Below are 14,905 nucleotides of genomic sequence, written 5' to 3'. Positions count from 1 at the left end.
ATTACTCCTGAAATTTATGTAATTCTAGCAGTTAATTGCCTACAAATAAATTCAGCTACAATCTCTGTTGAGAACAATGTGTCTCACCCCCTCCACAGTAAATGCACACCACACCATCATTTGGCTTTTTCTTTTCACATACAGCTGCAGAGAACAATCCCTCAAGAGTTTTATCCTTGTGATGTTTTGACCTATAATTAATGGAGACTAATGTTGAAATGCACCAGTGTTAAACCAGACACTATGATACAGTCTCTATAAGTAGTCACTCTATACCTCTCACTGTATGTGTGTGTTTGCTTGTCTGCGAGTTTGACCAGCATATGCCATCATGTACTTTGTTCCTATTTCGTTATGTAATTATGATTGAACACAGCTGCTTTAATGAATAGTATACTAAAGTCTTCTCACTTTTCCTTGTCTACAGTGAAGTTTGATGATTGCATGGGCAACAAAGCGGTGGTTTTCCAGAGCAGTAACCCCATCTTCAGCGTGCAGACAGATGGGTCCATCTTTGCCCAGGGAGAGGGAGCCAGCCTAGATGAACCAGTCCAGTTTAAACTGACAACAAGTGGTCCACACACACATGTCTGGGAGACTGTGGTCCAATTGTCACTGACTGACCTACCATCACCTCAACAAAATGAAAATGAGGTGAGTGATATACTTACTGAGCACGAGCACAGACACACAGATATCATGCTTCAAATTCCAATTATCATCCCAGAGTTTCTTCTTCCTATCATATTTTCTCCAGTGGTCTGGTGATAGTAACAGCCACGAATCAGGTCAAAACTCCTTGGGGTTTTAGAGAGAGAGAGAGAGAGAAGGAGAGCAGGAGAGAGAGAGAGCAGAAAGAAGTAGCAGTAACACATAGTTAAAAGTGATAGAATCACATTGCCACAGGGGGAGAATACGATTCCCCTCAGCCATAAGCTGTTATTGGAAAACATCCTGTGCCTTGGATACCCCAGGGGTCCTCGACTCTCCCTCATCTATGTAAAAGCTGTCAGTGGTCAGACGAGGACTCAGCAGCAAGAGTTCAACCTTCCCCATGACGACAGCACCATGCAAGGTTAGTTCTGATAGTCAATATCAGCACAAGTGTTAATCAGATTAGATAGTGACAACACATATGATTAGAGGACTGTGTTCATTAACACAGTGCAATTTTCGACAGCTCATAAAGGATGTGGGCCTGTACATTCCTCACAAGATCAAATATAGCTGAGACAGACGTATCAGTTATGAGACATAATGGCTGACAAGGATCCACTAAGTCCTGTTGGGTAAATTCGATTTTTTTGGTAGCAGCCAGCTGTCACTTCCTGGTCATAGAAACCCAATAGAATTTTGTTGCAGATTAAAACTGTGTTTGAAACTGAAAAAACTTTAAAACATTAACACTTAAAGCAATTAGAATCAATATATTTATGACAATGGATCAAATGGCTATTTGAAATGTGAAAAATGTGACTTGCAGTGACAAACCCACAAACCCCTACTCTGCGACCTTTATAGCTTTTTTGTGGCTCACGACTTAATGTTACGCTTAAGTCTCACCGCTCTCATGGTGTTATTTTTGGCTGCAGCAGCTTTAAAAATCCACTGTACATTACCTGGCTAGCACCAGCAGACAAAGTTTGCAGCCAGTAGCTGAACATAGTGGAGCATTTAGCAGCTAAAGAGCCAGATATTTCCCTCAGGAGTTGGTGGAGACCAAAAGAGAGCAAAAAGAATATTGAATATTGGACTTAAATTTCACAGGGCGAAGCATGACTCCAGAAGCATGCTAATGTTGCTCTGTCCTGTGTGTCTGCTCGATCTGTAAATAATAACTGTGTGGTACCAATATTGCTGTATCAACGTTGTGTTTACAGCTTGTTTTGGCTGACCGCAAGTGGCTAAAAATGTTACTAGTTAGTGTATCTATAAATTTAATTTCAGTTTTTCCAAAAGTAAGTTATGGCAGAGAATTAAGAGGCAAATTCTGCAACTTAATAAAGCCTTAATTACCTTAATTTGCTTTACTTTGCTTTACCTACTCATGGTTCATGGTGATGGTTGCCTGCTTCCCACACTAGCCCAGAATGCTAAGCCAGTCACTGTTGCAGGTGAATGTGTGAAATGTAAATGGAGAGATCTTGACAGCCTTTTAGATGTCCTTTAGAAGCCATTTTGATCTTCCCTGCCATCAAGTGGTGAGACCTTAGTTGAGACCTGAGTTATTCAACTCACTGACTAACTGACTGAACTTCTGATTTAGGTGTAAGCAAAATATGAAAATAAAATGAATGCAAAACTTATCTGATGCTAATCCAGGTATGTTTGAATGATTGAAAGATTGACTTACTTAGAGTTAGTTGGTTGAGTATTTAGATTTTGAGACTTACGAGTATTTAAATCCAGAAAATAACTAGTTTTCAGCTGAATTTTCTTTGTGGTGTGCATGGCCAGAAAAGATGGCATAAACTTACAGAATCATAGAGACAAATAGAAATTTGCAGTGGGACATCAACCAACAAAGGATCTATTAGTGGGAGTGGGTATAACGGGGGTATGTTGTCTCTGAATAGCTTTGCCTTCATTCTCACACTTGTGTAATTCAGGTTGCTTCAAATGATTCACTGGTTAGTATGGTATGAACTTTGGTATTAAATTACAGTGTGTTATGGGTCAAATGACTGACTGTTCTACTAGTTTTTCCAGTGAGTCAACTAATATGGAGATCCTGAGGAGCCATAAAGAGACAGGCAAACAATGAGTGAGCTAGACAAGGTCAGAGGTCAGAAACACGCTACGCACTGGAACAAACATGTATGCAGTGAGAGCAGGAGCAGAGAGCAGGGCGCTGAAACAAAATGTGATGTTTCATTATGGAAATGGCGCTTTGTGGCGTGCTCTGTTGAATAATAACTTCCAGATGTCTGGGTAGCCAGGGGCTGGCTGATATCAAAGCGTGCAGGGTTTTGGGGAAGCAGTGGCATGGAGGGGAAGAACTGGGACCACCGCCAGCTGGCTAAGGCTGATGGCACCAGGGCTGGGGGGCCGCATCCATTTCACACTCAGTGACTCCTGTTCACATAGTGTTAGTGTGCTTAAGCGTGTGTGTCTGGTGTGTGTTCGAGAATGTTATTTGTCTTTTTGTGAGAGATTATGTCGGATCAAGTGTGAATTATGCTAATTTTGCGTAAAATTTTCATTTTTGTCTATGGTCTGTGTGTGGTTGTGTCTTTGTTTAGGGCATAAAGTGTCTTGTGTTTGGAGCATATCGGTTTAATCTGTGCAGGGTTGCTTGTCAAAAAGTGTGTGCCCTCTTTGTGTGGGATTATGGGAAATAAGACAATCTTTAAATCTCTGGAATCTGTGAACTTGTAAAAATTATAATATCTGACTCCGGTTAGCTTGTGCTCCTCATCCTCCATCTTTTATAATAATTTGAATAAGTGCGCAGACATCTCAGCTTAACCTGTTTTATAATCAATTTCATCACCTTCCTGTACTTTCCCTCTTTCTGTTTGAGTGTGAATAAGAAAGAGCGAATTGGAGCTGCAGGGTTTGATCAGACTTACACCATGGCTAGAGAAAAGCCCACTTAAGCCTTTTGCAGCAGTGATGGGCACAGCTCTTTCTCCATCTCTGTCTTTTTGTCTGTTTTTTTTTTCCCTTCATCCTTTTCTCTCTACATCTCTCCTCGGGGAACTCACTAGTACCTGTTAGCATGTGTAGATAAAAGGATCTGGAGCATGACTTATTTAGGCAGGGGGGGCACATCTGCTTCTGACAACCCTTCTCCTCACCCCCCTCACTGCATCCCAAACATGTCTCGCTCCACCTCTGCCTCCCCTCACCACACTGGTGGGATGTGGGGCAGCCATCCCCTGCAGTCAACCCCACTAAGCCTCCCTCTCTCTGAAGAAAAAGAATACATTTGTCCAGACCCTGCTCACATCTGTCTCCTCCCGCTCTGCTGACAAACCCTGTTTGCGCACACAGGCATGTTGCGCTTGGCAGAGGTTGGTCTCTTGAATATGGACCGAATGCAAAGGATCATGTGCATGTTTCAGTGACCTTGTCACATAGTACAATGAACATGCAGTATGGCAACATGTGTGTTGCTAGATAGTCTGTTGTACAGACTAGTAACACAGTACAAGAGGAGAACTGTAGAGTGATGGTGCTTTTTGGGCCTTGAGCATGAGAACAAGCTGCTCAGGCTCATAAGTTTTTCTCTGTTTCAGGGGTTATAGATCCCCAAGGAGTCAAAAGACAATGTGCTGCTTTCCCTCAACCAGTAACTGGAGAAAGCATGTTGTATTTTACCCTGGACATTGGCCCTTATTGATCATAATAATCTATAATACACATTTGATTAAATTTTACTAAAAGATTTCATTTCTCTGTTCTGTCTTTGAATGTTTTTTGCATTTTATGTAAAGTACTTTTCAGCTGCTTTTGATACGAAGTGTGTGCTAAATTTATTAACTGAAACTTTTCATATAGTTGACTGATTTATTCTTGTAATGGGAAACGGCCGTTGACAAAACAATTCAACCTCAAGTGCCATGTGTAGCTGTCTGCAAGGTTTTGATTGTATCACATGATCAGCAGAAGTTCAAATTTCCATTTTTCTGTGCACTTTTAGGCCCAGATCAGACAGAGCACTTGTTGCATGTTGCAAGAGGTGAGGTCCATGGCACTGCCTTTTTTGTTGAAGCCTACAATAAAAAAAAGAGCAGTGCTGTGTGTTTTTTTTATTGTTGCTAGGCAACCGACAAATCATCTGTCCTTAGCCTGACTGTGATTTGTTGAGAAGTGAACTAACAGATCACCACCTGTTGGTGCAGGAGCTTCACCCAGATGATGGTCAGTTCAAGGCTTATTTTAGGACGAGTCAGGTACAGTTTGACAATCTGCTGTTAATAATCGGGGCTAGCATCACAAAAATGACGACTCACTACACGGGGCCCATTGGTCCTGTTGAATGGCTGAGCATGAGCACCACAGGAATTGTGGGACAGCATTATCTCTTTTCCTTTCGTAAAGGAAGGTCCAGTGTTTCCTATGCTAAAGGAGATAAGATAGGAGGCATTGAAGCTCCTTTCCTTATCATTTAGAGAATTCGACCAGATCTCATCATGGCTGCTTAGATACTTCTGGGTCATTTAACTCAGTTAGGAACCTTCCTAAGTAAAAAAGACTTTTTGACTGCAGCCTCAGAATCAGGAGTTTGTTGAGTGGTGAGGAGAGTTTGTTGTGCAGCAAAATTGGCGACAAGAAGACGTTTCGGAATGGTAAGTGTAGTTATTTGTTTATGTTGTTTTTTAGCTTGCAACTGGCAGTGGCTGACACAGTGTTAGTGGTTGTGCTAATGAAAACTTTTCTCTCTCTTTATTTTGCCCGCCCCCCACCGTCCTCAGGATTGACGAGTTTGGTTCCTTAGGTATATGACGTATGAAACCCTGGCTGTCTGAATCCATTTTATGAGACTGTCATTGGTTCACTGCACTTCCAAGGTGGCGTTGACTGCATGGCGTTGACTGTACAGTATATTTCGCTCATGATATGTCTTGTATTATATAAAAAACACCATATGGATGTGTTAACAAGGTTAAAAACTTAATTTCGGAGTCTTTAAAAGGTGCTAAAATGTCATTGTTATGTTTACAGCTTCTTTCCACTGCTCTACTTGACAAACAAATTCTCTCCTACTATTGCACATACCTTTACCTGTGAGTGTAACCACTTCTCCTGATTTCTGGACTGGGTTAGGTACTGAAAGTGCCCGGGACTGCACAGTACATGATGTCTGAAATGTAGCACTTGGTTGATGAAACTGAACATGACACCTTCGCCCATACCCCTCCACACTCCACAACCCACACCCCAACCCACCCCCACACATTCACACACACACACAAGCACAAACGCATACATACTATATGCCAGGTTGCTTGACACATTTCCTTTAAACCAGCCTTAAAAGCTTTTCTCCTGGGCGTCCATCTAATGAAGTCAGCTTTGAAAGCATTGCTTCTGCTGGCAGATACAAGCCAACCCTCTGAGGGACCTTGACCAGGCAAGAACAAACAGCGAGATACAAAGAGAAAACACTTTTTATAGACCGCATTGTACAGAACCCTCAACTTTCAATATGTGCCAGAAGCCATTGCAATCTTCCAACACTGTAGCCTGGCCCTGTGTTGTATTTTATTTATATTCTCAAATGTCAACTGCTTGGGAGGAACTGTAAGGCTACATATCGCACAGAAGTAATGTAAAATGAAAAATTGGAAGAAGTATTAAAAACACTAGCCTCTTTATATGTAAATGTATGGTGATTGAACCTCTTTTTCTTATGCTTCCAAATTCACAAGCCCAGATTTTTCTTGTACTCTGACATCACCACCCACCCACCCGCTCACACACACACACACACATACACACACACACACACACACACACACACACACACACACACACACACACACACACAAACACACAGACACATACGTATACATATACAGACATAGAGCATGCACATATATTCTCCACTCTCTGCTTGCACTGTTTTCTCTACTGTAATGAAAGTAAACATTTTTTCTGTATCATCTTTGGTGAGTGGTTTCCAATTTCAATTGTTTTATGTTTTTTTTTTCCCTCACACTATATCTTGCATTGTCGCTCATTCTCTTCTAAAGTGCACACTTAAATCAGGGCCTACTATATTCTTCAGTTTGAGTGCTACCCTCATTCAGCATTTGATTAAAAACTGCAGAAAAATGTAGTTTTTCATACCAAGGCCAACCCCTTACTCGTAGTCACATGCAACTGTAAATCAATTCTGGGTCCACGCATTGATTTAAGACCCACAACCAGTCACATAATCAAATACACAGGCTACACACTCCCTTGGCCAACAAACAAAGAAGTAATCATCATTTTGCTTAATTGCTAAATTTTTACTGGTAAAGATAAAAATAAAAATACATGAACAGCAGACACATTTTCTTTTTTATTGTCCCTGTTTGTTTTGGGGGTTTTTTTGTTCTTTTTTTTCTCTCATGGTTCATCATCTAATTAATTTATATCCACCCTTTTTAACTGTTACACACATTTTTACCTGCAGTGATGGAAGAAGTATTAAGAGCTTTTACTGAAGTTATAGTAGCAATACCACAATCTATATTACTCGATTGCAAGTAAAAGTTTAAATGCAGGTGCATTTAAAATTAATGAGGCATTGCTGTGTAAGCACTATTTTAATTTTGTATCTTGTGTAGGTGGAGCTATTTTAACTGCTTCATTCTTCTGGGCCCTTCAGTCTGTGCAGTGCAACATATTTTATAACCTGGAAAAAATATTTAGTATATGAGATCTGCACTAGTAACTATAGTTCACAAATAAATGTGCTGGAATAAAAGTGACAGAGAACAATATTTCCTTCTGAAAGAATACAATTGAAATACTCAGGTACATAAAAGCCCCTCAAAATTGTACTTCAGCACATCACTTGAGTGAATGTACTTTGTTACATTCCACAACCTGCACGTACCCAACCGCTGTAGGTGACTGTTTCCACTGTTATTGATTCAAGTATGTATTAACAGCAGTAAATCTTCTGCCATATTGGTAAATATACAGAATATTATATGTTATATATGTTAATTATATACTGTTTTTATAAAACTCTCTAGGAAAACAACTTATTGTGTATCTCTTCTGCTTAGATTGGGAAAACTCACTGCTTTACTAGATCTCAGGAGAGTCTCATTCTGGCAGTTCTGAAGCTCACAACAGTGCCGTGTAAAAAGGCCTTTAAATGTTTTTGCTGCACTCTGAGGGAATGAACTGTAGCGAGGATTGTTGTTGGATCCTCTGCTTTCTTTGGCAGATTTTTAAATTTCAATTGGGTCCACATTGACCATTCCTGTACCTGCAACACTTAGATCGGTATGATGTGTTGATATGCAAGGTTGACAGGGCCTTAATTCAATATTGCTGTGTTGAAATTTTATTGATGGTTTGATGACTGGTTTGATTAACCCATGCCTGATTTTATTTGCATTTCATACATTTCAATGTTTATCTATATCTAAATCCTGTATAAATAAAGGTTGAATGAATAGATGAAAATATTTTCTGCATTCCTGCCCCTGAGGCAGACATGACAAAGACATGAGCTGGGAAGGTGCTGGGGGCCTTGGGAGTGTTTGGTAGGTGAACTTCTGTGCTGCTGTTTTACCTGCTGGTGCACCATCAGCCTAACACAGCCCAGTGCATGAGGAATCACTGTTATTGAGACAAGCTGTCAGGATACACTGACGAGGAGGAGAGACAGAGAAAAACAATAACACTGGAAGAGGAGGGCAGGGGAGAGCACGGGGCAAGGGATAGCTCAGGGGAATGTGATTGAGACAGAGATTGCAACGGATGCATAGCTTCAGCAATGATGCTCGTGACTGAATGGCTGACATGTTTTTAATGGTTTGTAACCCTGATTTATGTCAGTAAACTTACCGTAGAACAACTCTCCAAAATGTCAATTTAATATAACCTTTAGATCACTATATACAGCATATCTACTGTACCCCATGGGTCATTAAACATGGTAGTTAAGAAGAAAGCCTTGACATGGTGGACCCGATGTAACCTTGACAGGGAAGTATAAATATGTGTGATGTACTGAAAATGTAGGAAGCCACATATGTGATTATCTGCACTCGGCTACTTTAACTAGCCTTGGGGTATGCAATTAAATCTCTCTTTTGTTTGTTTCTACCCACCCTGGAAGCATCTGTAATGAAGCAGATTCTCCATAGTTCACCTTCATGAGTTTTTCAGTATTTTCATGTGAGTACATTACGTTTGTCAGGTGCTGCAAATGCTTGATAGTTTCAGCATTTGATATAGTGCTCGTGACTCATGGATGAGTTAACGTTCATGAGGAGATTGACAATGGGCTCCTTTCAAATGCCTTATTCGAACATCTTTCAAAAAGACAGGTTTGTGGTGGTCATTTCTCTCTGCCTGCAGGGAGTGTGTGAGAGGAGTGTGTGATGGGAGAATACTGTATGATTGAAGTGCGTGTCTGTGATTCAGCTGTCACTGTCTACTGAAAGAGGCTGTAAATCGAACCTCAGACATGCTCTCTCTTAATAGGATTTTTATACCCGGTGTAAATGACACAGTCTGAGGTTTATGGTCTCTTTCATATATATGCACACATACATACATACATACAAAGAATTCACAGACTGTACACCGATGTGGTCACACTTTACAGCTCTGCCCTGCTCAGGTCAGATGCATGATGGCACAAATGAACAAGACAAGAACATCATTTAGCACATTGTATTTGTTGCTTATATGTCACACTGCAGACACACTGACAGGAGATTGTCTGCTTTTAAGAACTGAGGGAGTGCTCTACTTCTGCCATAAAGCATTTCTTCATTTCTGCTGTTTTCTTTCAAGAGTTTTATCAACCCAGTCTGAGTCACAGAATGATTTCTCTTACTAAAACACACACACACACGCACACACAAATGTGCGTGCGTGCACACACAAAAAGCTTAATCTTATTTCAAATGGTTTTGGAAATATTACAGTTAACTAGAGTTAGAATTTTATAGATTAATATAACAGAGGAGTTTTTTGATGGAAACTTGTAATTTGTATTTAGTCTATATTTACTCACTTTAATTAATTTCTTTATTACAATGTAGCTCCAACTTATATGGTAAAATTATAAAAGCATTGAGTATATAATTTAATTCAGGTCTCGGCCAATTATCATACATTTATGTAGCTTTTGGAAACCTCCTATTCTCTTGTTCAGTGTCATTGCACATACTAGGGTGGGTTTTTCTAACAGCATCACAAAGGCTCAACGTGGTTCTTCTGAAACTTTATTTAAAATATGTTCATACTTTATGTACGTTTATCATTTTGCTTTGATAATTGTTGTAAAGTACTCTATAGAATATGTAGAAGTTCACAGGTTTGAGCAAGATTAGAGCGAGGACATGTGTCGTCCTTGTTCTGGTTGCCAAGCTTTCTAATCACCAATTAGGTGCAGAAAGACAAACTGTAAGAACGAGTGAGTCAGTCAGTCAGCAAGTGAGTAATCATGTGAGTGAAGAAATAACAGAGTGAATTTGTGTTTGAGTGGGTCCATTAGTTCTTTCACATTCAAAATACAGGATGTGCATTGTGCTCTTTGTTTCCATAGTAACATCATGCATTCTCTTCATCTATAGCAATGACTGAAATACTGTAGGTTTCAGAAACAAATACATGCATGTGTATTGCACATGCATGTACCACAATGACAAGAGGACGAGACGGAGGAGCCGGACAGCTGCCGGACTCTCACTCCTCACTACAGTTATTGTTAGAACACATCTCCTTATATTCAGAGTGATACTTTCAGACAGCAGGGGGACGGTGCCACCAGTATTTGTATTTGCCGCTGCCACCTGAGCTGATGATAATAGAGGTTTTTACATTGGCCATTGCAACCATGGAAACTACACCATGGAAAATAATGCAGCAGCCAATTTTACTGGTCTCTGAGATCCCTAAATTATGCACCTCTTCACCAGCAAAAAAGCAAACATATCAAACATGGTTTTAGTTTAAAAGTATGATTATTCAGTGTTGTATTATATTACATAAACCTCCTAACAGTTTCCTTATTTCAAGCTATGGCCCTCCGTATTTGGCTGCATGATGAGATTAGAGAATGTGGACTTTTATGGTTCAGGTTGTTAGTAGGATTATACGTAGCCAGCACCTATAGCAGTGGAGCTGTGCTTTGCTGCCTGCCATTAAAAATACAGACCACTTGACATTGCCAGGTGACTTACATATTGCTAACCACTCAGTATCTGAGAACTTATTCAATAAAGATCTTAGATTTGTCAGTTTAAGCTGGAATGTTATTCTTTCCATCCTGTGAATTTCTACTTCCATCATATCACTACTGTTACAGCAAATTTAGCCTCCTAAATTGAACCTTTTGTTGTCTTAAAGGTCACAACGGAAGAGGGGAAAGTCGTCGAGAGAAAAGAGAGGACGGACGTGTTCCAAGCACCACCTCCTCTCATCATGTTCTCAGGGTCTGGCCTGAACAGCTCCAAGGGTCTACGGAGGCAGAAGAGGGACTGGGTGATCCCACCAATCAACGTGGCAGAGAATTCTCGAGGACCGTTCCCTCAGATGCTCGTCAGCGTAAGTGAAAGATTTGATGGGCTGCATCACTGATTTGTTCTAAATTTACAGCTGGGTTTTCTTGAGGGCTCTTCATGGCTAACACTGATTGGGGGATGTGTGATGGACGGTGATAAAGAACAGAAATAAATTAGCATAACTGGTTTGTTCTCCACATCCTTGCAGATGATTATGTTGTGTTATCCTCATGTAATTATAGCCACAAAATCTTAAGGTATTTAAACAGCCCTGATTGGACCTGAGAAGTTTTCCCTTCAGACAGAGACCAGGCTTCAAAACAGCTAAGCAGCTAAACTCTTCCACAGTGTGAGGTCTGTTGGGTTCACAGTGAAGCAAATGATTATTTCTGCTCTTTTATGCATCCTTTCCTTCCTTTATCAGGCCATTTCAGAAAGGTTGCCCGAAGTTCAATTCTATTTTTATAGCCGCTTTATAACAATACAATTTGTCACAGAATCTTTACTGAAGCTATAACTCTGGGCCTCTTGTGAAATATAAGGAGAAAGTATGAAAAACTACAGGTCTCAGGCTCAAAAAGAGCAGGACAGTGGTTCATTCCCTTGTGGCCCAGTAAAGAAACGTTGGTTTAAAACTCAGAGGTCACAACATGACAAATGACCTGACTATAGCCTCCTCCTGCATGTGTGAACTAGGAATTTACAAGTAGTAACACCTCATCTGTTGTTGCCTAATCATCATTCAATAAATCTGTTCTCATGTAGTATTTAGCATCATTTAGATCGGAAAGTGGCAACAGCAACTGACTCTCATCGTGGCAAATTTCATTTCTGCAAAACTGCTAATTTTGATAAGTACAGAATATAAACACAACATGGTGAAGGTTAGAGGTCGGAGGCAAAAAAAACAACAAAAAAAACATGAATAAATAAACGTCTGTGTGAATGTGCTGTTGTGCAAAGGCTAGAGCTGCACAGTGATTAAAATTCAGGGTTTCTGTCATAACAGACTGTGCACTTTGTCTCTCTCATAGCAAAGCTCCAGACTCTAAGCTTGTGGTTCGCGCTGTAATTCATCAAAAAACATCATTCCAGGAGACCGCTGCTTCATTCCCTGCTACCACTTCCCTTCTCTCTTTATCTGGAATATCTAGCCATCAGCTTTTCCTCGCTGTTTACAAAACTCTCACAGTTTATCTCTTTTGGGTCTTAAATTGTGCAAAAGAAGCATTTTTTTTTTCCTCTTTTGTTTCTATTCTTTGTTTTTCAACAGGGTTTCATCCAATCCCCAGGGAAAAGCCTGGGGAGCTGCTTGAAGGAAACTTTTTTCATTCTCCTTTTTTTTTTTTTGTGAAACAAAAACATCAAGTCAAAGCGAGGAGAGTTTGTAAGTTTTTGTTTTGGAGTTGGAGTTTGTCTACAGCTGGAGTGTGTCCCATCAGCCTGGCACAGTGTGGCATTCTCTTCTAAACCCTCTGAGCCCCTCAGAAGTGCTACACCCAGCCGTAAACTGGCCAGACAGTTTTGCTGTTTTTATGAGCTGGTCAGAACCATAGAGAGACAGAGGGGATAGGGTGGGGTGGGGAGAGAAGGTATCAAAGGAACATTTGGAAGTATAGTGTGCAGCCAAACGCAGTCCTATTTGTGCAGTAAATAGGTCCGTCAGGGGCTGGTGGATTGCTGAGTGGAGCGTTCAGAGCAGAGGAGAAGTGATGCGTGTTGATGCCTCTGTTGGGCTCTCAGGTTCCCGTCTTTCTCTTTTAATGATGACTGGAGGGCAGGCAGGGCCATACCAAGAACTAAAGATTTTAACAAGGAGACAGCTCTTGGGGGGGGGGGGCATACTTGTGTGTTTAGCCCACTTCTATAACCTCTTTGGTCTTGTATGGAGATTGAAGCTTGTTCTGCATCTGTTTCAGTTCCCTCAGTTCAAATTTTACTCAAAAAATCCAAGCAAAGATGAACATTTTTTATTTTAATAGCAACATGAAGACAGAAGATTACGTTTTTCATCTCTGACATTTAACATGTTCATCGCAATTTTAATTCTGCGATTTGCAGGTTGCAAAACAGAGCTTACAGTGTTTCTGTCTCTCATGTCTTCTCCTACCTTTCTCCAACTGTGCCGTTGTTCAGTGCTCTGTGTGCTGTGGCTGTGTGATGCCTCCCCTAATGGCCTGTGAAGTCAGTCCCTTTCCTAATGGGTTGTTCTGTCATCCAGCGCAGCAATGAGTGACATGCAGGCAGCAGCCTTCCCCGCCATCCCACCGCTTTTCTCCCTGCCCTGACCAAGTTGCCATCAGTTGGACAGGCGGGGTGACAGCAGCCCTCACCTGCATCTCCGCAGGTCTGCAGCACTGTCACTTTGATCAGGCCAGCACAGGATCGGGCAGGTGTCAGGACAGAGGCCCTACTGACTGGCCTCTGAACTCGTAGCGTGACATTGCTCGAGGGAAACGCTGACTGCTCCGGTACAGTCTTGGCAGAACTGTACGCCCGTCACTCTTTAAAGCTAAGACAGTGTCAAAGCTCAGTGAGATGTTATTGACTGCTTTTTATTAATAGCAGCGCGGAAATAATTGCTTCAGCACTTGACTTTTTCACTGTACATCAACGTGAAGTGTGCACGGTGCAACTCTCAGGCTTCATATGAGGCCTTTTTAACTAATAGTGTAACAGAGTTGTACTGAATGTCTGGTGTTAGCAACACTGATTTCAGCACTACAAATGGGAATGAGTAGTGCATAACTTTTGACAGAGTGAAAATGAAAATGCAAGTCTCAGAAAAAAAAAAAAAGGAAGGAAACAGAAGACTGTTATACAGCAAACAAAGGGAGGAAAAGATCCAGAAAGACTAAAACAAAGAGTGGGGGGGGGTCATTTTTCACAATAAACAGGTGTTCTTTGTCATTCTCTTACTTCTGCAGCCAAACAGCCATCAATAGCATGTAAGGGACATTGATTTCTCACAGAGGCTTTTTGAAACCTTCCATTGATCCACACACTTCTCCTACGGCTGAGACGCATCGATTTCTTTTGCTCGGGTAAATAAAGACTCAACGTAACCATCCCCCTCCACCACTCAATTCCCTTAACCCCCTATTAGAACAACCGTCAGCAGAAAAATGAACAAAACCCTGATGAAACAACAATTTAGCAAAGGAGCATATGCAGTATGAATAAATGTTTGTCCAGTAAAATGCCTTTTTTCATCATACTGTTTCCTGACTCTTATCTGTGAGAAAATAACAGAGCGAGAGAGAGATGTGGTTTTGGCCTGTCAAAGTTGCTGGTGCAGGTGGGGTGATGGTATCATTGCTTTTATACAATGTATCGGACTATTTACAAAGTTAACATGCTCTAAATGGGTAAGCATTAGTAACATTTATTTGGCATTTGGGGATACATGCATGTTCACTTTCTTACTTTGTCAACTAGCCTAGCTTAGCATACAGACTGAAAGCAGGGGGGAAACAGTTACAGAATACACTTACAAGCTCCTGCAAATCTCACCAATTAGCACATTATATCTTGTTTGTTCAATAACATGATAAGTAGCAAGCTTTAGAGGTCTTAATGGGCAGATTTTCCTGCCTTTGGGCTGAGCCGAGCTATCTGTTTACAGTCTTTACACTAAGCTAGGCTAGTTATCTCCCGGATTTAGCTTCGTATTTCATGGACAGATGTGTAATAAAGTATCAACCTTTCTCTAA

The 14,905-nt window shown here is 40.9% G+C and overlaps 1 protein-coding gene across 1 annotated transcript in view; it reads left to right on the top strand.

Annotated features, from left to right (window-relative positions):
- The window catches only part of LOC130174831 (cadherin-4-like), a 233,496-nt gene that overhangs the window by 158,553 nt on the left and 60,038 nt on the right, over positions 1-14,905 (top strand). The window contains exons 4-5 of the mRNA XM_056385049.1: positions 428-654; positions 11,038-11,235. Coding sequence (XP_056241024.1) covers positions 428-654; positions 11,038-11,235 — 425 coding nt within the window. The remainder of the gene's footprint in view (positions 1-427; positions 655-11,037; positions 11,236-14,905) is intronic.

The sequence above is a fragment of the Seriola aureovittata genome, chromosome 9 (assembly GCF_021018895.1).
Source record: "Seriola aureovittata isolate HTS-2021-v1 ecotype China chromosome 9, ASM2101889v1, whole genome shotgun sequence".
Lineage (NCBI taxonomy): Eukaryota > Metazoa > Chordata > Actinopteri > Carangiformes > Carangidae > Seriola > Seriola aureovittata.
This window is presented reverse-complemented; position numbering and strand designations above follow the sequence as displayed.